Source organism: Eubalaena glacialis, chromosome 8 (assembly GCF_028564815.1).
Source record: "Eubalaena glacialis isolate mEubGla1 chromosome 8, mEubGla1.1.hap2.+ XY, whole genome shotgun sequence".
Lineage (NCBI taxonomy): Eukaryota > Metazoa > Chordata > Mammalia > Artiodactyla > Balaenidae > Eubalaena > Eubalaena glacialis.
Genome location: NC_083723.1, coordinates 128115164 through 128137963, shown reverse-complemented (window position 1 = coordinate 128137963; position 22800 = coordinate 128115164). Strand labels below are relative to the sequence as shown.

General features: G+C 43.3%; 1 protein-coding gene across 4 annotated transcripts in view; it reads right to left on the bottom strand.

Annotated features, from left to right (window-relative positions):
* The window catches only part of UBE3C (ubiquitin protein ligase E3C), a 123272-nt gene extending 100800 nt beyond the window's left edge, over window positions 1-22472 (bottom strand). For all 4 annotated transcript variants that reach the window (XM_061199001.1, XM_061198999.1, XM_061199000.1 and 1 more), the window contains exons 1-2: window positions 22065-22472; window positions 993-1046 (exon numbers count right to left, since the gene is read on the bottom strand). In XM_061199001.1, the coding sequence (XP_061054984.1) occupies window positions 993-1046; window positions 22065-22130 (120 nt within the window). In that variant the 5' untranslated portion in view covers window positions 22131-22472. The remainder of the gene's footprint in view (window positions 1-992; window positions 1047-22064) is intronic.
* Window positions 22473-22800: the final 328 nt, after the last annotated feature.

Here is a 22800-nt window from a genome sequence, read left to right as displayed (position 1 = left end):
TCTCAGCGGGGGTAGGGGGTGTTTCGGCATCTGGAGGAGAGGCCAGGGATGCTGCTAAGCATCCTGCAGTGTGCACGACAGTCCCCACAGCAAGGAATTACCTGGCCAGAATGTCAAAAATGCTAAGGTTGAGAAACCCTGCCTGAGCGTTTTTGCATCTGCTGTTCCCTTGACCAAGAATGCTCTTCTTCCAGCTTTCCACAGCTTTTCTTTTCCATCCTTCAGAAATCCACTCGACTCTCACCAGCTCAGGGACGCCTTCCCTCAACACCCTATCCAAAGCAGACCTTCCCAGTCCCCATCTCAGGATCCTGATGAACATCTGTGTTCTACGGCCCAGCAGAAACACTGTTTTATTCCCTATCTATATACCCAGCCAGCAGAAAAGTACCTGGAACATAACAAGCTCTCAATTTATATTTGTTAAAGGAATGGATGAATTATTAAAAAACAAAACAAAAAATGACCTAGAAAAGCAGGCCATAAGACACAACAATTGCTGATTAATCAACAAAGTAAAGCCATTTTAAGAAATTACCTCCGAAAGATAAAATGTAAAATAAAGACTAAAATGCCAAATGTCACTAGCTCCTTTCATTTATTCAGCTTCCTCACAAATAGTTAAGATAACTTGCCTTGACAGGGAGTTTTCTCCTTTTGCTTGACAAAACATGAACACTATACACGAAGACTTTCTACATCTTCTGGAAGCCGTATCATAAGCAAGTAAGTGAACTGAAAGCCTATTTTCTCCCTCTATTCTGGAAACTGCTCTTTTAGTCCATCTTTTCTACATTGGTTCCAGAATAGATGACCTACCATAAAATCCAACAAATCCAGAAATGTTTCTTAAGTTTAACATACATATAAATACTTAAGTTATGTCACATATAACATACATATATCTAATATATAAAACAGGAAAACCAAGACTTATTTAGATGCCATGGAAAAATGTTTATCTACAGGGACTATTACAAAACTGTTTTTACCTCCCTCTTTCTTCTTTCTTCCTGAGTACGATGTAAAAGAGAAGCCTTTTCTTCCTAAACACAAAAAAGAGAGAAAAGATAAAGGTTATAATTTCAAATTCTAAAATACTCTCATACAAAAATTATAGAATGTCTTGACCCAAAGGATTCTAGAGATCATCCAATCAAACTGTCTGACTTAGTAAGAAATCTGAGGCGCAAGAGGCTAAATGGTTCCCTCACCCCCACCCCCAGGCCACAGATCTAATTGTAGTATTTCAGTAGTGTTCTAAGAATAAACTCTGATTTCCTTACACACATGTTAGTTCAGGTAAAACTGGGGAGATCTGAGTAAGATCAGTGCATTGTATCAATGTCAATATCCTGCTTGTGAGCACATACTACAGCTCTGCAAAATACAACCCCCAGGGGAAATTAGGCAGTGCAAACAACAGACCTTTCTGTATCATTTCTAACAGCTGCATGTGAGTCTACAATTATCTCAATAAAAATTTCAGTGAGAAAAATCAGTCTTTTATTATCAAAATTTTTAAAATTCTTTTCATCTTAAGTAAAACTATATTTCGAATAAAATTACTTGATATGTAGAAGGAACTGAAATAACAAATGGGAAAGTTAAACATTTCAAATAAAATAAAAATACTTACAGACGACCCTCCTCCCCCCCAGAACCATTCCAGTCTATACTGTATGGGCATTTTATTTTTGTAAATTTAATCCAAAATAAAATTAAAGGCCTAAGATATCAACATATAAATCATTAGAAAAATTAATAAACCTAAATTTCTTAACACAAACATACAACTCATCAGAATAGAGTCAGAAAGCAAGTAATGAAGCCAATTTAAAATAATACTTTGATATGTGAAGGAATACATGTGTAGAGCGAAAAGTTTCTGACAAAATTTTGAGCCAAAGAAATAAATCCTCCAGATATTTTCCATTACAGAGAATTTCATTTCTTGAATTCAAATAAAAAGTCTTTATCTATTACATGTCAAAGGTCAGAAAAATATTTCGTTTTTAACTGATTAATTAAAAGGAGGAGGAGGAATGGAAAAATCTAAAGTAAAAAGTGCTCAGAATTATGGAAAGCTTCTAGATAAAAATACAGCCATATTTCTGGTCATTATCTTTATTTATGCATAGGAGTGGTAAATACATGTCTGTAATTTCTCTTCCTTCTATTCCATTTAATCAGATTTAATATATGTTCATTACTTGGTTATAGTTAAAGAGCTAAGATTTCTTAAAATGATACATGCTGTTACAACTACGAGAAGATGTACTTAATGTCTGAAATTAAACCCACGTTTTACTTTTAAAAAAATGGTACATGCCAGCAAAACAGTCACCAAATTGACTTCACACATAAGCTTAGCTGTCAGTAATCTAAAAGCCCTGTGGGTTTGAGGGCCTGGCCTGTCTCTTACCACCAGGTCCCTATCATTGGCTTCAATGTCTGCCACATGTAGGGATTTAATAAATATTTACAAAATGAACGAACGAACATTTCCTTTAAGTAAAACAAAGTAGTCTAAAAGGAGTAATCATGACAGCTGAAAAGCACTTCTGAATACCTACAACACAGCACCGAGTTTGAAGTATTTTAAAAATCAAAATAGGTACCAATTATCAAAAAGCATAACTGGATTCTAAGTGAATACTTTCAGTTTGAAGCATACGATATGAGATGGCTATGAACGCACGCACCAGAGGCAATGCTGAATGTGTTGAGGATGAATATCCTTACCCTTTGATGACCTGTAGATTAAAATCCTTGGACAGAGGACACCATATAAATGGAAGGTCACGTCTCTTACCTGTGCTCGAGGGCTGTAAAGTTTCCTACTTAAAATAGCTCATTTCAAAAATTATAAAATAAGCATAGCAAGCAAATCCAAAGTCCTGGACACACACACAAAAACCCTTACATGTGACTTCCACTGTAGTTTACAATAATGTGAAGGTCTTTTCAAAGAGTACTCATGCTCCCTAAATATTTTAGAGAGGAGGGAAAGGTCTGCGGGGGAGGTCAACCAACCCCACAGGTCACGTCAGCCACATGGGACAGGAGACTCTAGGACAGCGCCAGCTGCCACCAACACTGATTCCTCTGTGCCCGACCACTGTGCCCCAGCACACAGACAACTAACACGGACTGAGGGCTTACCCTCCACGTGCTAAGCAACATTCTAAACCCTAGGATTTGGTTCATCACATATTCCTCAGAATAACCCAATGCGGTTTAAGCACTATTACTTTTCCTGTTTACAGATGACAAAAGTGAGGTTCAAGAGTGGCAGAGCCAAGATCTGAACTCAAGACGGGCCCAGAGCCGAAGCTATTGAGCAGTGTACTATTTACTTTGAAAAACAACATTAAGTATGATATTATTTCACATTTTGAGAAATGTTTAAAACTCTTTTGTCTTCATAATACATACGTAATTTGGAAGATATATCGGAAAGGAGGCTGGTGGGGAGGGGAGGCCACAGAAAAAAACTGGGGGGGGGGCCACCAAAATGTGCCGTGAGTTCAGAGGCATGGGGAGCAGGAGGGGGTGAGAAACAAAGGATCCAGAACGCCCAGGAAAGGCGAAGTAAGCAATCGCAAAGGCCTGGGACACAAAGGTGGCCATAAAAAGCCAATTCAGCACAGAAAGAAAAGTGTGACAGAGCACTTAACCGATGTCTATAGATTATGTACACTATCACATGTAGCACCTGAATTAGCTACCAAATTCCACATCAGAACCGGAGCTTCTTCCTATATTCCCCAACTCAGAGACCGTCTCTGTTCAAAAGACTTTCAAACGAGGCACAGGAGAGGAATTTATTCTCAACAAATACTGGCTGACTCATGCGTCATGCTAGGCCCTGGCTGTTTTAAAAGTAACAAAAGTGTCTGTTCCCAAGGAGTGCACAGTCTGGTGGCAGCAGAAGAAGCCTATGAATGGAGCACCCACCACGGGCCGGACACGATTCCAGACGCCGGCAACACAGCAGAGTCAGCAGGAGCGGCCCCGCCCCGGGAGCGCACAGCTCAATACAGGTGGGCGCCGGGGACAAGGCAGCGCAGAGAAAGGACAGGCACTCCGCCGGCGCGACTCAGAGAGCTCTCAGGAGAAAAGGTGAATGCGAAAGAAATCTTGGAAGGCTGTGTTCAGAAGGATGACAAGATGGAAAGCATCCCAGCAGAGGGGGGAAGCACGTGAAGCAGCAGAGGCACGAGAGGGGGCGCTGGGCAGGAAGCAGGGCTGGAGGGAGGGGCTGGGCTGACCTCGAGGCCAGCATCGAGAGGGAACGGGAGACCCCCATCTCTGGCTAGGTGAGCCATATACCAAGACAGCATGGGATGGAAGGGAGAGAACGACGAAGTTAAAGTTCACTGACCTTGAGACATCTCTGGGACCGACAAGTCAGTCAACAGGTAATAAAGAACAGGGAAGAAGTATGGATTGAAAATTCAGTTCAAATCACCCATGAATTAAGCTTAAACTCCTTCCATGGCTTCCCACCCTCTACCTGCACAGAGGGCTGCTACGCCTTTAAAACAAACAAAAACTGCAATATCTAATACTCATTTCCTGAAAGACCACTGGACACTAGACGGAACCATCCCTTCTCAATGCTCAATTATTTACATGAACCAAAGTTATGTAAAACCTACCACGCTGGACTTATTTTCCTACTTCATGGTAGCCTATCTGAGACCGTAATTTGAGAACGGCCAGTGTGTTCTAAGGGGTCAAGTTCAAACACAGCCTTGGGCGCAGGAATATTCCGGTCAAACACCTCCTCCTCCTTCTCTTGCACCACCAGCACGGCGTGCCCCCAACTACCCTCCAAGTCTCAAACCCCCCACCCCTCCCCAGCCTGGCCTTCCCTCCTGGCACTGACATGCACCTGGCAAGCGCCCACTCGCCTTAGGTGAGACTCAGCTTAAATGTCATCTCTTCCATGAAGAGAAGATGACCTCCACTCCTATTCCTCCACACAATGAACGGGTGAGTTCACATTCTCAGGCGGGTACCCAGCACACAGGGCTGACTACTCAACATGCAGAAAACGACTGTATCTGCACTAGTCAGAATCCTGGAGGCCACACAGACACCATCCTCAAAGATGTGGCCACCAAATGCCGTGGAAGGTCACTCTTCAGCAGGTTACGCCACACAGGGCCAGTCGGGGTGTGGTTATTCTGAAGACGAGCAAAAAATAAGAAAACAAAACAAACTCCATCCCTTAAAACAGCAGTAATGAATGATCAAAGTATGTCAGGCCCAGCAGTCAGTTGGGAAAAATAAAGGCATAGGCCTGATCCTAACTCGCAATTCTGAGTGCCTACACATGGCTCGAACCAGTAAATAACTATTAACTTCCCAAAATGAAATTTCACCAGGCTGCGAAAACAGCAAACCAACAAACCTACCACAGTGCACAACGGGAGTCAGCGTCCAGGAACTCACCCTAGCCGTCCGGACCAGGGTTAGAGAAGCAGTCCATCCCTGGCGCCCACGCCTGCCTCATCAGAACAAGCACTCCAGGGCTTCCCTGGTGGCGCAGTCGTTAAGAATCCGCCTGCCAATGCAGGGGACACGGGTTCGAGCCCTGGTCCGGGAAGATCCCACATGGTGCGGAGCAACTAAGCCCGTGCACCACAGCTACTGAGCCTGTGCTCTAGAGCCCATGGGCCACAACTACAGAGCCTGCGTGCCACAACTACCGAAGCCCTCGCGCCTAGAGCCCATGCTCCGCAACGAGAAGCCCACACACCGCAACAAAGAGTAGCCCCCGCTCATAGCAACTAGAGAAAGCCCGTGCGCAGCAACAAAGACCCAACGCAGCCATAAATAAACAAACAAACAAAACTGCCGTCTCTCAAACCATTAAAAAAAAAAAGTTGTTAAAAGAAAAAAATTACCATGTTTTTAAATGTTCTCTCACGTACCACCGGAATCATCACACTCCATACTCTGGGACAAACACTGATCTACACTAATAAGGCTAAAGCAGGAGCAGACAGGTCACTGTCAGAGGGTCTCCAGGGAGACATAAATAAAAACGGAGATTGAGCCGTTGATAAAGCTGGCATTTCAAATTTGCAGAGAAAAATGTATTATTCAATAAACAGTGTCACAACAACTGAGTAGTCTAAATAAATGACATTGTATCCCTAAGTCTTCACATCAGAATAGATTCCTGATGGACCTGAGATTTATATACATATACAGCACTATAAAAATACGTGAAAATAATGAGGGGATTGTTTTTAAAATCTCAGTGTGGAGGAAGACTTTCTTTAAGAAAGAAATATCACACCACACATTAAGTCTATTAACTTATTTAAGAATGATAAACTTCCTGCATGCCTCAACTAGAGAGCCCACGAGTCACAACTACTGAACCCACGCACGCCGCAACTAAGACCCGACGCAGCCAAAAATAAAAGAAATAAATATTTTTTTAAAAAAATGATAAATTTGACCCCATAAAAATTAAAACTTTCTACACAGAAAAATGCCATACCCAAGGCTTAAAAAGTTGACAAAGTGGGAATAAATATTTGTAACCTTGCAAAACCAACTATTTGTAAAAGCTCTCAGTAATAATTTTAAAATATCAACAAACTGGACTTCCCTGGTGGCGCAGTGGTTGGGAACCTGCCTTCCAATGCAGGGGACGCGGGTTCGAGCCCTGGCCTGGGAAGATCCCACATGCCGCAGAGCAACAAAGCCCGTGTGCCACAACTACTGAGCCTGCGCTCTACAGCCTGCGAGCCACAACTACTGAGCCCATGTGCCACAACTACTGAAGCCCACATGCCTAGAGCCCACGCTCCACAACAAGAGAAGCCACTGCAATGAGGACCCCACGCACCGCAACGAAGAGTAGTCCCCGCTCGCCGCAGCTAGAGGAAGCCCGCACACAGCAACGAAGACCCAACACAGCCAAAAATAAGTTAATAAATAAATAGAAAAATCAGCAGAAGCTATAAACAGTACATAGGGAAATAAACAAAAATATCTTTTAAACATAAGAACTTCATCTTTACTCATTTTTAGGAAAAAATGCAATAAAAACACAATGATAGGCTTTTTAACCCATCTAACTGGCAAACTTTAAACCTCAGATAACACACTGAGATGAAGATGGACAGCAGCCACTTTCTTACACTGATATGATCTCCTTACAGGGCAATTTGGAAATATCTATATAAAAACAGCCTTTGACCTAGCACTCCTAGAAATTTAACCTACAAATATTATTGGCACTTATACAAGTATATGCACCACAGTGCTGTTTAAATTAGCAAAAAAGCTGAAAACCACCTAAATGGCCATTAAAATACATGACAACTAAATAACTTAACAGAACACTCATTACATGGAGTATCGGACATAGCTTCTCTTTTTTTTTTTTTTATTTTATTTATTTATTTTTGGCTGCCCTGGGTCTTCGTTGTTGCACGCGGGCTTTCTCTAGTTGCAGCGAGCGGGGGCTCCTCTTCATTGCCGTGTGCGGGCTTCTCATTGCAGTGGCTTCTCTTGTTGTGGAGCACGGGCTCTAGGCACGCGGGCTTCAGTAGTTGTGGCACGCGGGCTTCAGTAGTTGTGGCACGTGGGCTCTAGAGCGCAGGCTCAGTAGTTGTGGCGCACGGGCTTAGTTGCTCCATGGCATGTGGGATCTTCCTGGACCAGGGCTCGAACCCGTGTCCCCTGCGTTGGCAGGTGGATTCTTAACCACTGCTCCACCAGGGAAGCCCATACACAGCTTTTTGAAAAATGCAGTAGATCTATTTGTACTGATCTGGAACTATGCCCAGACGTAGTGCTGGAGGAAGAAGCACACCAGTCCGTTCAAGGCGCTCTAGCGTGTGTTCAAACAAGAGAAGAGTGCACATCTCAGTGATTCCATGCACAGAAAACAGCTCTGAGAGGACAGGGAAGAACCTGGGAACACAGACCCATTACAAGGATCAGGGACCCGGGGAGTGAGCAGTGGGGTGAAAGGCAGGGAGATGATCATTTTATTTGAATCTTTATTTTCTACTGCTTGAATTATTATCCAAGTATGTGTAATACTTTCTCACTTTTTTAGAATAAGATACTAATGAAGCTACTCCAGAACCTAACTTTTTAAAAACAGCTCCACCAAGCCAAGAATAAGTTCATTAATTAAGTGTCTGGGAGGAAGAGAACAATAAGGTACCAGTAAAACGCACATTTAGATTTTCATTCTTAACAAATTTTTGGTTTCAATTTATTATAATTGAAAATAGCTTTTACCTTTTAGAGTCTACAGGCCTAGGCAAGTTAGGGTTTCCCAGCCCAGTTATATACCAGTTTCATAAAGTACACTGAATCAACTGTTTTTGGAATGACTAAACCTATTGTTCCTATGGCAAACCTGTTGCTTTCAAAGCTAATCTCTCACCTCCACAGCTGTGACACTAACCCTATTCATCAATATGTAAACAACAGTAAATTACAGCAAACTTCTCTATTTGATCTTTGAGCCTTAGGCACATTATCTTATCTTCTCTGAAAATTAAATATGGCCAAACTTGACAAATACCATTAACAAAGATGTTTTTTAAAGGGGGGGAAATGCTTTCTTCATGCAAATGAATTTAGTGGGAACAAAATGAAGTTTTTAAAAAGTAAGTCATATATAGTTTAAATTAGATTTCATTAACCATCAGAATAAAAAAAAAAATTTATGGTCAAAAATTTGAGTATAGGTCAAAGTAAACGTACATAACATGACAATTTCCATAAAACCAAATGCTCAAATTGACTGCTAACCACTTATAAAAATAAGTTTAGCATGTTTATTAATACCTTGATTTTTTAAAAACTGTGAGATTTCCTTTGTTTCCAAAATATTTGGATTATTTTCCATTAGCAATTTACTCCATTTACCAATGTAAATAGAACAATCAGTTTCACATCTGTTTCAAGTTAGTATATTTTCCCACTCTCACGCACTAACACAATACTAATAGTTTTACACAATTTGAAGAATATTCAAGTAAAATACTTTGAGTTAATTAAAATGTTAAAAGTTAGCAAAAGTTTTATTTGTAAATAATGCACAACCTATGATCTGTGGATTTTTCCTTCTTTTATAGACCCATAAGAAAGAACCTTTATGAAAATATAACAGCAACCAACTTCACATACATGCAAATATTTAAAAGTACATCAAAATACAGTAATAAGTTACTAAAAATCATATTTATAAAACAGTGTACAATATGATTCCCAATTCAAACACTATATAGAAAAAAGACTAGAACAAAATTTATGCACATATTAACATGTGTAAAGAGCATAAAATGTGAAAAGAGCTCATTTAAAAATAAAGTACCCGGGCTTCCCTGGTGGCGCAGTGGTTGAGAATCCGCCTGCCAATGCAGGGGACACGGGCTCGAGCCCTGGTCCGGGAAGATCCCACATGCCGCGGAGCAACTAAGCCCGTGTGCCACAACTATTGAGCCTGCGCTCTAGAGCCCGCGAGCCACAACTACTGAGTCCGCATGCTGCAACTACTGAAGCCCACGCGCCTAGAGCCCGTGCTCTGCAACGAGAAGCCACCGCAAGGAGAAGCCCTCGCACCACCATGAAGAGTAGCCTCTGCTCGACGAAACTAGAGAAAGCCCATGCGCAGCAACAAAGACCCAATGCAGCCAATAAATAAATTAATTTATTTGTTAAAAAAAAAATAAAGTACCAAAATAAAATGCAATCGTTTATATCTCATTACAATAAATTCCAAAAGACCTTCTTTTCTTTTTTTTTTAAAGACCTTCTTCTCTTACACCAAAACTGTGTATTAATTATGGCACTGTTTCACTAGCAAAACCCTGGAAACAACCTGCACACATACATCTATCAATAGCAAAGTGGTTCTATGATACAAACCGTTCAGTGGAATATTATGCATCCATGAAGAGAAACTACACGTAAAGGTGCTGGTGTGGAATCGTCACTTAAGACACAGTGCTGAGGAGAACAGTAGCTCTCACTGTTATTTAAAAAGCTAGGGGCACATGTTTATTTATATTTACTCTAGTTTTGAAAAGATTGAGGAAACTGGTAAGAGTGGGGAAGTTTGGAGTCTCAGTGAGAGGAAGACTTCATTATATGCCCTTTAGAAGAGTCTCAGTTTTTGTAACTTTTTCAATTAAAAAAAAGGTAACTTTTTTTAAAGGCCACTGACTGGAGATTAGAAATGGAAATGTTATTAGACCAAGGAAGATTACAGTGATAATCTACCTTTCTCATTATCAAGAATTATGACTTTCCCATTACAAGATGTGAAAACAAGAAGCCCAGAAAAGATGAATAAGTTGCAGACAATTGGTTAGGAAGATAAATAAGCATTTTTTCAAGCCCCCATTTTACTTTTTACATTTCATCTTTCACAGTAAAGATGTGCTACGAACTGTGCTGCTTGCCAACACACTAGAGTTTACTAATGTTCCTAAAGAAGTTAAAGAGAGCACTAAAGCTGCATTATAAGAAAAATTAATTCAAAAAGACATAGGATTGTTAAAGCCATCCTTTCAGTGCCTGCAGGACACGGTCCTCAACTTGCCAAGCAGTTAAAGGAGAGCTTAAGCAAAGCGAGAAACAACACAAGACGTGCAGGCTACACAACATCCAACAGCCAGACCAGGGTTCACATACTTCACTAAATGATTTGGAATCTCTGAGCCCTGATTTCTTCCTCTACGGGCTGCCAACACCTCCGCCTCACAGAGAAGGAGGCAAGAAGAGGCGAGAGCATACAACAAGCAGGAGGACAAACCCTGAGGGACGCAGTTGTAGGTAACTAACAAATAAGGAAAGAAAACAGAGACACCCTGGAGAGAAAGTGCCCTCGGAGGCTCCCTGCAACTGCACAGAGGCTAAGGCAGCACTTAACTGCTAAGACCAGGGAATGGAAATTGATATAATTTTTTCTAGAGAACAAAACACATCAAAAGCCTATGTGCACACTGACCAAGCAATTCAGCTTCTTCCTGCAATGTATCCTAAAAAATAATTATAGGGGTTTCCCTGGTGGCGCAGTGGTTAAGAATCCGCCTGCCAATGCAGGGGACACGGGTTCGAGCCCTGGTCTGGGAAGATCCCACATGCCGCGGAGCAACTAGGCCCGTGAGCCACAACTACCGAGCCTGCGCGTCTGGAGGCTGTGCTCCGCAACAAGAGAGGCCGCGACAGTGAGAAGCCCGTGCACCGCGATGAAGAGTGGCCCCCGCTCGCCACAACTAGAGAAAGCCCTCGCACAGAAACGAAGACCCAACACAGCCAAAAATAAAAATAAATTAATTAATTTTTTTTTTTAAATAATAATTATAAATCATTGGCTATAAAGATGTTGTTCACAACAAAATAGAAACAACCTAAATGTCCAAAAGTAAAGGATGAACATGTATACTTCATCATACACAGCTCATACAAAGAACATGCATGGTAATTTTAAAAAGAAAACGAAATTTTAATTTTAGAAAATAGACTGAACAATTGGAATAACCTAGAGTTTACATAAATGTCTTATGGTCAGTCCACAGGACACAGTCACAGCTACAACAAATAAAACCTCAAAACCAGTACAAAAGGTCTGCGGTCCTCCAACAAGCCCTGCTTTTCTAACGAGCTCCGCTCTGCTCACGGCCTCCGTCAGCACTACCGTCTGCGCACACTGCCGCGCCTGCTGGCTGGCCGCGCACCGGTGCCAGCAGCGCCTCTCCCTAGCGTGCCCCTCCTTCTCTGTTTCTGTAAACGCCGGCAGCCCTCGGAGTTGTGTCCTGAGCCCACATGTCTTCTCAGCAGAACATTTTCCAGAGCATCTCACAACTTCAACTGTTACCTACTGATAGACCAACGGACTCCCAGTCTCTACCTGAAGCTCCAGACTAGCACCCCACCTGCCGACTGAGCAACCCCAAGCATCTTGCGTTGAACACGTCCCTAGGAACTCAGCATCGTGTCGGATTATGGGGTAACTGTCCACTCCTGTCACCCCAGACTGACACCTGACGCGATGCTTGTCCCCCAGAGCTCACCAGTTCTGGCTCCTCGACAGCCCTGAACCCCTCCCACTCAGGTCCTGCCGCCTGCTTCAGGCCCTCACTACTCCTCTGCACAACTACAGCTGCCTGTCTCTCGCCTGGTGTCCAGCCCCTGCACTGCCCCCCAGTCGTCTCTCTAACGCCTGAGTTTGCTCAGGGTCACTTCACTGCTTCAAAAGTCTTCAGTGGCTCCCAAGGTGCCCCTTTATGACCTGGCCCCTGACTGCCCGTCTCCCCAGCCCCCCACTCCAGCCAGCTGAACAGTCTGTAGGTGACTGCCACCTCTCCAGGGTCGGACACCTCTGCCTGTGCTGATCCTTCTAACTGGTGGCAACGACGTTCAACCTGTCAACAGTGGTAAGAATCTCAGTCTAGCACACAAGAGCCGAGGGCACTGACATTATGCTGCCCGCCCGGGGCCCTGAGAATAGGCCCTGGAAAAGGAGGGAAACAGGCTTCCTCCCTCCATTCTGGCACAAGGCGCCCCAAGCAGCTCTCAGATGGCCAGAAATTTACTTTGATGCTCTCCTACTTCACTCCCTCTCTCCAATGGCCTGATGCATCTACCTCCTGCCCTATGGCTGTCAAAGTGACAAGCCAAACACTTTCATTCCCATATTACTTACTCCCCTGTATATTTCCCCCCTTTTCTCCAAGGGTGGTTGGATTAAAAATTACCAATTCACCAATTCTAAGTGAATTCAAATTGCTGCAAATAAATGGCAGCCTCTCATGATTCTGAGGCTTTTTTGAGGAAGATGCTTACCTCAAATAAACTACCTAACAGATAACACTTCAGGTAAGACCGTGCAGGAACGCAAGAGCTTAACAGTTCACAGGAAAGGCCAGCTCACAGTCAAGGAGCCTTGCCTAGGAGAAGGGAATTTTAAGTCAGTTCTCTATTTCACCAGTTTTCTAAGCTGTTCCTACTTTACCAACTTCTTTCCTTGTTACATTTCCAAACTGGTGGAGTTTGATTCCTCTCACCTTGAGTGTGGACTGGACTGACAAATAAAATAGGACAAAAGTGACAACGTGTGACTTTCAGGACTCCCTCGTAACAGGCTTTGCCTCGTTCTCCCTGCTCTCCTGCGTCACTGGCTCCGGGGAAGCCAGCTGCCAGGTCAGGAGGACGCTCAAGCAGCCCTAAGGTGATGTCCAAGTGGCAGGAGCTGACACCTCCCGCCAGGACCCATCACTGGCCTCCAGGCACAGGCATGAGCCAGCCCCACAGTGGCTCCCCCAGCACCGGGGAAGGCTTCCAATGTCTGAGCCTCCAGAGCCCCTAGGCCAGAACCACCCTGCAAGCTGCTCTCGGATGCCTGCCCCACAGAGCGGAGTGCGAGAACAAAAATGTGCTGCTTTAAGCCACTATGATGCACGAACAGAGAACCAGACCTCTGTTCATTGGAAATTAAGACACTGGTAAAGCAGAGATCATGACTGTTCAGAGTAACATAATTTAAATGCAGACTGCACTACTGCTTTGCAATCTACTTATTTCCACTAACAATGACATAGTTTAATACATATAATGAGTAGACATCAATAAATGATAAATATTAACAAATACAGCTCATGATCACTTTAAACAGTTGTATAGCACCCCACCGCACTGTTTTACCATTTAACAAATCTCCTATTGTTAGACATTTAGATTGTTTTGAATTTTTCAATACTATAAGTAATGCCACAAACATCATCTTTTCTTTCTCATGCATCTATCCCATGCACCCGTCAAATCAGTTTCTTAGAATAAATTTCTAAAAGTAGACTTACTGGATTTAGAGGGGTCGTACCTGTTTACGACTCCTGATGCGTGCTGTTAAACCATCCCCCAGGTAGGCTGTGCCGATTTACGCTGCCACCCACACCCCCCAGCAGGCATCTCCAACTTTAACTTGGTCACCACTGAAGGTGATGGACTCCGGAGACACTCGGCCAGAAGGAAGCTCCTGCTCCTGCCTTCATGCTCACGAGCGGCATAGGCAACAGACGGCGTGAAGAGGCCGTGGCCAGAGAACAAGGACACGGTGGTATAAAATAAGGGTCATGGTCAAAGAATAAAATGCTTAACTTCCAAACTCCTAGGTGCCCGCATTCTTTAAAGTTATAAGAAAAAAGGGAAAGAGACAGAGGAAAACTCTTTACTGCTTTTGCAATAACCTCTTTTGAGGGCTCTTCTATAGTCCTATGAGATGACCTGTTTATTACCTTAGTTAAGAGACCTAGTTGGCAACTAACTCTGTAACTCAAGAAAATCAGCACACACTGGAGTGTGCAAAGCCAGACAGGACTAGGGAAGGCAAGCCAGGTAGGTGCCTGAGCACAAAATTTAAGGAGGCACTCACTCTCAGGGCCATGAACCCGAGTGCCACCTTAAGCCCTGCACCTATGCATCTCGAGTCAGAGCCTCCTTAAATTTTGTGCCCTACGTGGCTTGCTTGCCTCACCCTAGACCCTGATTAGAAGTCCAAAGAGAATTAGACAAAGTCTCAGCCCTTCCACTCTGCTTGGTTTCCCTAGGAACCAGATCAAGAATTCCTGACCTTATATGCTACAGAGAACTTACAGCGTTCTGTCTCGTATGTGAAGAGTATGGAAAAACATATTCAAGAGAACAGATGTGGGGCTGCTAGATAAAACAGGAAGGTAATAATACCAGTTCTGACAGTAAATCTTAAAATCTGATTTTAGAAAACGTTTCTACTTTACTTGATGTCAGACGTGTAAAAAACAGTTTATGTTCCACTACAACATACACAGAGTAGTACGACAACATGTACATCAACTGCCAGCTTTTCAAAACGAAATAGCATGGACTTTTTTTTAGGTTAAAATATTTTAGGTAAGACCTCCAATTACACAATAGAGGGCAGTTATATAAAACTAACCAATCAGAGTGCTTACAATCCTAAGAGTATTCTAGACTTATCGAAAGGGGAAATTAAAATTACAGTAGCTGGTTTCGGTAGGCTCTACAGTGAAACTCATTCTGCGAGGCCAGCAGTACCCTAATACAAAAACCAGAAAAAGACATCACGAGAAATAAAAGCTACTCTCTCCGGAACGCAGATGCAAAAATCCCCAAACAAAATACTACCAAATTGAATGCAACAACGTATACAAAGAATTATACATCAAAACCACGTGGGATTTATGCTAGGTATGCAGGGCTGGTTCAGCATTCAAACAACACTTGGTGTAATCCATCACAGCAACAGACTAAGGAAAAGCATATGATCATACAGTAAAAAGCATCTGACAAAATCCAACACCCAGGTAATTCCCTGGCAGTCTAGTGGTTAGGGCTCCGTGTTTCCACTGCAGGGAGCACAGGCTCAATCCCTGGTTGGGGAACTAAGATCCCACATGCCATGCCGTGTGGCCAAAAAAGAAAATAAAAATTTAAAAATTTAAAAACTTAAAAGTAAATTTAAAAAAACCAACACCCATTCACGACAAAAATTCTCAACACACTAGAGATAGGAACTTCCTCAACTTGATAAAGAACCACCACAAAATACCTACAGCTAACATCATACTTAATGGTGAGAAACTAGAAACTTTCCCACTAAGATCAGGAACAAAGCAAGGATATCTTCTCTTACCACTCCTTTTTGACATCATTAGCTCTAGCTAATGCAATAAAGCAAGAAAAGGAAACAAAAGCTATACAGATTGGGAAGAAAGAAATAAAACTGTCTTTGGTCACAGATGACTTGATCATCTCTGTAGAAAATCCCAAAGAATTAACAAAAAACTCCTGGAACTAATATGTGATTATAGCAATACTGCAGGATACAAGATTAACACACAAAAGTCAATTGCTGTTCCATATTCCATCAATGAACAACTGGAATTTGAAATTTAAAAAATAATAATAATAATAAATAAATAACATTTCCACTATGGAAACAATATGAAGGTTCCTCAAAAAATTAAAAATAGAACTACCTTATGGTCCAGCAATCCCACTTCTTGGTAGCTATCCAACAGAAATGAAAACAGGTATTGAAAAGATATCTGCACCACTATATTCACTGCAGCATTATTCAAAATAATAAAGATACGAAGACCTAAGTGGTCATCAAACAGACGAACAGATAAAGATGTGGTGCATACACACAACAGAATATTATTCAGCCAAGAGAAAGAAGGAAATTCTACCATGTGTAGAAATATGGATGGACCTTGAGGGCCTTAAGCTAAGTGAAATAAGCCACAGAAAGACAAATACTGTAGGTATCACTTATACATGGAATCTTAAAAAAAAAACCAAAAAAAGTCAAACAAAAAAAACAAAAAAAAAGTCAAAGTCAAAAAAGAGAGTAGAAAAGTAGCTGCCAGGGGCTGGGTGGATAGGGGTGGGGGAAATAGGGAGAAATTGGTAAAAAGGTAAATACAAAACAAAATTGCCTTCCTGTAAACCAACAATGAACATTTGGAACTGGAAATTAAAAACACAGTATTGTTTATATTAGCACCCCCCAAAAAAGAAATACTTTGGTCTATATAAGGCAAATTACAATAGCCTGATGAATAAAATCAAAGAAATGCACAAATGGAGAGACATTCCATGTTGAATAGGAAGACTCAATATTGTCAAGATCAATTCTTCCTAACTAGTTTGATCTACAGATTCAACACATTCCTAATCAAAATCCCAATAAGTTTGTACAACACAGAGAACATACCCAATATTTTATAATAACTATGAGTATGACCTTTAAAAACTGTGAATTACTATTGTACGCCTGCAGCTTATATAATATTGTACCATCAACTATATTTCAATAAAAACAAACGCAACAAATACACCTAAAATACAGTGGCTTAAAATAAATATATATATATATATATATAAAAGTTATTTTGTGAATATCAACAAACTGCCTCTAAGGTTGATATGGAAAGCAAAAGACCCAAAAAAGCCAACACAATGCTGAAGAAAAATGTGAACAAAGTCGGAGGACTGACACTAGCTGACTTTGAGACTTACCATGAAGCTCCAGAAATCAAGACAGTACGGCACTGGCAAAAACAAAGCAAAACAAAAAAATCCAGAACAGACAAATAGATGAACGGACCAGAATAGCAACCCCAGAAATAGACATATAAAAACACAGCCAACTGATCTTTTGACAAAGGAGCAAAGGCAATTCAATGAAGAAAGGACAGCTTTTCAACAAATACGTTGGAACAACTGGATATCCACATGTCAAAACAGAAAGAAAAAATTAAAAAATCTAGACACAGACCTTAACACCTTACACAAAATTTAACCCAAAATGGATCACAGACCTAAATGTAAAATACAAAACTATAATACTACTAGAAGTTAACACAGGAGAAAAGCCAGGTGACATTGTGTTTGGCAATCAATGACTTTTTAGAAACAACATAAGAAGCACAATTCATGAAAGAAAAAAACTGATAAAACTGGACTTCATTAGAATTAAAAACTTCTGCTCTGCAAAAGACTGTTAAGAGAATGAAAAGACAAGCTCAAAACTGGGAGAAGATATATGCAAAAGGCCTCTCTGAAAAGAGTTTATATCTGCAAAATATATACAAATACATTGAAAATGTGTATAAGGAACTGCTAAAACTCAACAGTAAGAAAACAAACAACCCAATTAAAAACTGGGATAAAGACCTGAACAGACATCTTAACAAAGATACGCAGATGGTAAATAAGCACATATGAAAAGATGCTCCACATCACATGTCAACAGGGAAATGCAACTTAAAACAATGAGATACCACTACATACCTAATAGAATGGCCAAAATTTAAACACTGACAACACCAAATGCTGGCAAGGATGTGGAGCAACAGGAACTCTCATCACTGTTGGTGGGAATGCAAAATGGTGCAGCCACTTTGGAAGACAGTTTGGCAGTTAATTACAAAACTAAACATAATCTTACCATACGATTGCGCTCCTTGATATTTACAAAAAGGAGCTGAAAACTATGTCCACACAAAAAACCTGCATGTGGATGTTTATGGCAGCTTTATTCATAATTGCTAAAACTTGGAAGCAACCAAGATTTCCTTCAGCAGGTGAAGGGACAAATAAACTGTGGTACATCCAGACAATGGAATAGTATTCAGCAATTTAGAGGGGGAAAAAAAAAAAGAGCCATCAGGCCAGGAAAGACCTGGAACAACCTTAAAAACATATTCCTAAGTTAAAGAAACCAGTCTCAAAAGATCAAAACTCACAGAACGTACAACACCTGGATTGAACCCTGATATAAACTGACTTAATAATAAGGTATCAATATTGGTCCATCAATTTTAACAAACGTACCACATTATGGCAAGATGGAAATAATAGAGAAAACAATGTGCTAGGAAGATGGAGTGAGAGAACTCTCTGTACTTTCCCATCAGTTTTTTCTGTTAAGACTAAAACTGCTCTACAAAAATAGTCTGTTAATAAAAAATAAGATAAAAAAACAAGCTAGCAAGCTATGAAAAGGCATGGAGGAACCTTAAATGTATGCTGCTAAGTGAAAGAAGCAAATCTGAAAAGGCTACACACCGTATGATTCCAACTACATGACATTCTAGAAAGGCAAAACTATGGAGACAGTAAAAAGATCAGCGGTGGCCAGAGATTGGGGGCAGGGGGGCGGTGGTGTGTGAGGGATAAGGGAGAAGATGAATAGGTAAAGCACAGTGGATTTTTAGGGCAACAAACTATTCTCTATGATGCTGTAATGGCGGATACATGTCATTACACATTTGTCAAAACCCACTTAAAGCACAACCCAAAGAATGAATCTTAATGTACTGCTATTGGTTCATCAATGTAACAAATGAACCACATTAAGGCAAGATGCTAATAACAGTGGATTTCTATACGTGTAATCAAATGACCATTAAGATATTCTTCTATGCACTACCAAGAATAGAAAAAGATACTGCCAATAAACTATGTCATGCCACCATGTATCCTGACTTCAGAAATATTAAAAAGTGGAAACCTATGTGACTTAGACTCAGTATATACCTACCCAATCCAGTATATACCTACTCAATGTATACCCTTCCACCCACCTGGAATACCCTTGCTTCCCAGCTACCCTAATTCCACGCATCCTTCAAGACTAAGCCCCAACCAACTCTATTCTTTCCTGAATCAGCCCAAGGGAAACCCAGAATGTGGTAATTGCTCTCTCTATTGTTATTTAATGTTTAACTGTGTAAATCTTATCTCCCCAACAAGATTACAAGGAGGGCATGAACTTTTCCTTACAGTGTTTCAGATCCTTCAAAGAATCTTTACAAATAAACATTTTAAATATTCATTTAATTTGGGGGGGGGGAAGATGTATTTATTCAAAAAGTGGCAACTATTCAGTTTCCACTAAACTTAAATTATTGTTTGAAATTTTCCCTTAAGACATGGGAGAAAGATCATTTTAAGTTTTTGTTTTTTAAATGAGGCAAAGGACTTATGTTGCAGCAAAAGAGAATTAAGGAAAATAAGCATATGTGGGTGCTCAACATCATTAGTTGTTAGGAAACAAAATTAAAACTACAATGAAACTACACACCCACCAGAACTGCCAAATTAAAATGACTGACAAGGCTAAGTGTTGGCAAGGAAGTGGAGCCACTGAAACGCTCAGAAGGAGGCAGAGTGCGCTGGAGCTAAACCCACGTGCCATGTGTGAGCAGCACGTGAGAGCACGCGTCCACCCAGAGACACAGACAACAAATACGGATCAACTGTGCTATGTACGTTCAGACAATGCAACCAGAATAAGATGATGGATCCCACCTCTCAGACCAAATGCTGAGCCACAGGGTCCAAAAAGAGGGGCCTCTACGCACAAGAAGTTCAACAGGCAGAACTGATCTGTGGTAATAAAGGTCGGAATAGTAGTTACCTTTGGGTAGGAGGGCTTAGAATGGAAGGGTGCAGATGGGGGCCTCTGGAATGCTGGGCATGTTGTTTGATGGGAGTGGTGGGCCCACGGGTGTGTTCATATGTAAAAATCCTTCCAGCCGAACCTACAGTTAATTCCCTGCCCAGATTCCGGTACCAGGCCAATGCACCCATCCCCCAGCCACTGCAGAGTGACTGCGGTGGGCTCCTTACTCCCACCCTCTCTGGAGAATTACACTCCCACCCACCCCAGGGGCAGCCTGCAGACAACGACTAAATGATTCGGGGATACAAAATGCCAGCCCCCTCACCTCAAGAAGGGACAACTCTGTGACGCCAGCCACGCTCCAGAGTTGTCGGTGGGATCCGGCTAAAGATAAACTCCAACCGAGAAAACCCCTTGTCCCCTGCCCTCTCCTCTTCCCTCCTCAATTTCACCTGCACAAGGATTTCCTCCTCAGGCTTCTCGGGGACATGGCCTAAGACACAGACACTTAATGTTTGTGACCCTGACTGTATGTTAAGTCTAAACCTCAATGAAAAGGTGGATAAAAAGGGGAAAAAAATTGTTTCGCACAGCTGAAAAGCAAGACGTGCAATCTCCCCTTGAGATTCTGATCAATAGATAACTACTTTCCTTAAAGAAGAGATGTGTTACTTGGTGAGAAAACAGGATCAACACCCTAGCAGGACCTGCCAGGGCACTCCTGTCTGTAACAGAAGTCACAAGGTCCTACATAAGTGAGGTGACATGGATTCTAAGGTGGTGACCTGCCCCCAGCTTGCTATGTGGCTGTGCAATCACTCAACAGCTCTTTATCCCACCTGTAAACTAGATCTGGCCCAGAGGTTCTCCAAGGCCCCTTCCAATGGCATAAGTCCTTTGATCTCATTTGGAATTTTCATGAACACCCAAGCCACTGAACGTGACCCACGCCAGCCCTGCACAACACCTACACAGCACCTAGTCTGGCACCTAGTTCTGCAGCCTCTAACCAATCACCATCACGCAAAACCCAAAGCTTGTAAATTATCAGCAAACTTCCTTCCCAAATCCCTGCTGGGTTCCCCTCCTCTACCCTCAGAAACCATCATATACATACCCCATAGTACAATTTAAAACGGATATTCTTACATGGACTTGAGCATCCGCTCAGAGTCATGTGCCAACCCCGTCGTTAAGTGTAACATACAGGATACACTAATACAGAAGAAAGAACAGAGGAACCACTGAAAGAACACTTTAGAAAATTATTTAGTAAACAATCCGCTAACTATACTCGACCTTTTCCAACACTCTAAGCACGGGCGACCACACTTTATTTTTAGTCTGATAAAACTAAAACAGGCAGGGAAGGGATCCAGTGGAGAAGTGGTAAAAAGCAAGCAAATGAAGCAACACTGACGCTGAACTACTTGTTAGCAATTCCACCGAATCAGTATATGCCAGTCATCAGAGAGGACAGCACAGTAACTAGTTTGTCCGCCCTTATTCTAAACTGTTATCCTAAGAATAATCATACGACCAGTCGTAACAGAAAAAACGTGCTAGAGTCTCTCCAGAAATGTTTCCAAAAGGCTGGTAAAGGACGACTTTCATGGCCTTGGATTCAAACACGTGGCCAATGATGAGGAGTTCCGCCTCAACTTCAGAGACTGTTGTCATGAACAAATACATTCTACTTACTTTCTACAGCAGACAAGACCCCCACGTGGTACTCTAAAAGCAATCACCGTCAGATGTCAAGTGTGATAAAGTATCTAAAGTTCGTTTCTGAAAGAAACACTGTGTCCTTTGCCCTGAGTTTTTCACTACCTAAGTATAAAAAGCCGTCCACCCTCAGCATCCTTGCAGCTTCTTGGGCGATTCCGGTCCACAAAGCCCTTTTCCCCATCAGCTTTCCTTCCAGACCCGCTTTGAGCCGTCGGAGCAGGTGACCCCGCAGCCCGCCCCCCGCGCGTCCCTCCGCCGGGATGGACCCCTCCCGGACCCGAGCCGGCCCCCCGCCCGCCGTCCCGCCCGGAGTCCGCGGCCGGCCCCGCCCAGCCCCGCGGCGCTGCCGCACGCAGGCCGCTCTTACCTTCCGGCTCGCGCCTCCCAGAGACACCTTGGGCCTGGTTTTGAAATCCCCTTCAAAACTAAACATCTTTACAGCCTATCCCATCTGGGAGGGCCCGACCCTGAGAGCGCGGGCGGGCCCCGGGGGAGGGTCCCCGGCGGGGACAGCGACCGGGGGAGGGTTCCGGCGGGAGGGGAGCGGCAAGGACGAGGCCGCGCCAGGAAGTGACCCCGAGCCCGCGCCCGCCGGCGCTCTGCCCGCCCGGACTGCCCTGGGGGGGAGGGGCGGCGACACTGGGGGCAGCCCTCGGCCACCTCCCCCCTCATCCACGCCTCCCCGCCGCTGCGGCCGAGCCCGAGCGCCGGCAGGGCCGCGGACCCCGCACTTGCACCCGGAGCAGCTGCCGGGAGGAAAAATGGCCGCCGCCGCCGCTGCCGTGCGCCGCCCCGCCGGCGTGCGCGCGCCCGACACCGACGCCGCGGCGCCGCTCCCGGCGCCCCGCTCGCGTGCGCGCGCCCGCATGGACGGCGCGTCGGAGCGTGGGAGGAAGCGGCGGTGCCAGGCTCTGCGGCGGGAGGGATGAGGGGCGGGGCCGGGGCGCGTAGGTGGGGCGCAGGTGCCCGGGGAGGGGGGCCGCAGGTGCCGCGGGGGCGCTGGTGCCCCGGGGGGAGGGGGGCGCGGGGGGCAGGCGGGGGCGCGCGTCCCGAGCGGTGCGCATGAATCCTGTCTCCACAGTGCGCCGAGGGCGGCTGCAGGG